This window comes from Lutra lutra, chromosome 10, assembly GCF_902655055.1.
Source record: "Lutra lutra chromosome 10, mLutLut1.2, whole genome shotgun sequence".
Classification (NCBI taxonomy): Eukaryota; Metazoa; Chordata; class Mammalia; order Carnivora; family Mustelidae; genus Lutra; species Lutra lutra.
The window spans coordinates 99,227,912-99,230,249 of NC_062287.1; the positions used below are offsets into that span (position 1 = coordinate 99,227,912).

The 2,338-nt window shown below is 37.1% G+C and overlaps 1 protein-coding gene across 1 annotated transcript; it reads left to right on the plus strand.

Moving 5' to 3' along the window:
• The first annotated feature begins 529 nt into the window (after positions 1 to 529).
• On the plus strand, positions 530 to 1,444 carry LOC125078712 (olfactory receptor 4A15-like). The gene has a single exon (XM_047691767.1). The coding sequence runs from the start codon at positions 530 to 532 to the stop codon at positions 1,442 to 1,444; it is 915 nt and encodes a 304-aa protein (XP_047547723.1).
• Positions 1,445 to 2,338: the final 894 nt, after the last annotated feature.

Sequence of the window (2,338 nt, forward strand, 5' to 3'; positions counted from 1 at the left end):
AAGTCTTTCTCCCCGTCTACTTTTATCTCTTGATGTCATGGTATCTTTTTAAAGTCCTTGAGATGTTTTGATATCATAAAATGTATCAATTTCATTTATGAGTTAAGAGGATTCTAGAAGTTAGAAGTCATCTCTTGTGTTAGCTGGGAAGTAAATACAAATCTTGCTGTAGTATTTCATTAAAACAATGCATTAAAAAATTTTTATATGAAGAATTCACTACATGTACAATTTTACTAGCTTCCAGTTGGAAAGTTGGTTGTGGCCTTCCATTTATTTATTACTGTGTCTTTTTCCCACAATGTCTTTAGTGACTTATCTCTGCCTGAGTCAGCAAGACTGGTGAGGTTAGGGAGAATGTTTTCATCTACCTTGTATTCTTATAATTTCTGAAAGTACTGGAACATAAGAAACTACAATGCCTATTAGGTAAATGAATAAACAGATTGTGTTAGGAAGTCACCAGTAATTATCACATTTATAGCTAATTTTTTCTTGAACTGTGAAATAAGGAGATACAAAAGAACATATGGAATACAGGAACAATGTGACTGAGTTTGTCCTCTTGGGGCTCACCCAGAGCCTCCAAGGTCAGAAAATACTATTTGTCGTGTTCTTGATCATCTACATCCTGACGATGGTGGGCAACTTACTCATTGTGGTAACTGTGGTGGTCAGCCCAACCCTGGATACCCCTATGTACTTCTTCCTTGGTTACTTATCATTTATGGATGCTGTTTATTCTACTACAATTACTCCAAATATGATTATAGACTTACTCTATGAGATGAAAACCATTTCCTTAAAAGCTTGCATGTCCCAGCTCTTTATAGAGCACTTATTTGGTGGTGCTGAGATTTTGCTCCTGGTGGTCATGGCCTATGACCGCTACGTGGCCATCTGCAAACCTTTGCATTATTTGACAATCATGAATAAACAGGTGTGTGTTCTGTTGTTGCTGTTGGCCTGGGTTGGAGGTTTTCTGCATGCTGTTGTTCAACTTCTCTTTGCTTATAACCTTCCCTTCTGTGGTCCCAATGTCATCGACCACTTTATGTGTGACATGTATCCGTTATTAAAACTTGCCTGCACTGACACCTATGTTATTGGCCTCATTGTAGTTGCCAATGATGGGGCAATCTGTGTGGTCATCTTTACAGTCTTACTCATTTCCTATGGGGTCATTCTGCAATCTCTGAAGACCCACAGTCAGGAAGGGAGGCGCAAAGCCTTATCCACTTGTGGCTCTCACATTACAGTGGTGGTCCTCTTCTTTGTCCCTTGCATTTTTACATATGTGAGACCTCCTTCTCCTTTACCCATTGATAAATCCTTGACTGTATTTTACACAGTTATTACCCCTATGTTAAACCCTCTGATCTATACTCTGAGAAATGGAGAGATGAAAAATGCTATGAAAAAGCTGTGGAAGAGAAGAAAATGATGCCGAAGAGAAATTGTCACATTTTTTCAATGAAGAGTAGCTCTACCCAGGAAAGGATTATTTATTTGTAATAAATTTCTCCTCAGGTTTAATGAACTTGTGTATGATGAAAGCATTTAAGGTGTAAATATTATAATGATCAAAAAAGATTTCTAAGATTTTCATAAATTGTTCGTTAAGTGGGTCTGTGGATTTTGGGCATAAAATGTTTTTATTGAAACTATAGGTTTGTGTTCCATGTGATGAGTTATGCTATAGTTAATTCTGTACCTTTATTTTCATTACTGGACAATTTTCACGTGCTTCTCTTTTGCCCAGTTGTTCTTTTTCAGAGTTAATAGTGCTCATTATATATTTCAGAGAAACATTTTAAGAAATGGGACATAAACACTTGGTTCACTCCTCCCATACAAAGACAACTCATACTTAATACTTGAAGTATATATCTTATTTTTATAACTGCAAGATGTTTAAGTATGTAATTTTGTTCATATTACTTAGCTAATAGGATTGAAAAGGAATTCTGCTTCCAAGTTGTAATGTTAATGATAAAGAAGTTAGGGTAAGTAAAATATCTGAATGAAAGACCTAGATATGATAAGTAAGATTTACTTATTTTTCTAATTGAGGAATCCTATTATTTCCTCATGTTGAGCAGCTTTTTTTTTTTAAAGATTATTTATTTATTTATTTGACAGAGAGAGATCACAAGCAGGCAGAGAGGCAGGCAGAGAGAGGGGAGGAAGCAGGCTCCCTGCTGAGCAGAGAGCCTGATGCGGGGCTCGATTCCAGGACCCTGAGACCACGACCCGAGCTGAAGGCAGCGGCTTAATCCACTGAGCCACCCAGGCGCCCAAGCAGCTTTGTTTTGAGTTATATTTTCATTGAGATGAT

Excerpts from the sequence above, each read along its gene's own strand:
- LOC125078712 (XM_047691767.1), top strand. The coding sequence starts at position 530 with ATGGAATACAGGAACAATGTGACTGAGTTTGTCCTCTTGGGGCTCACC.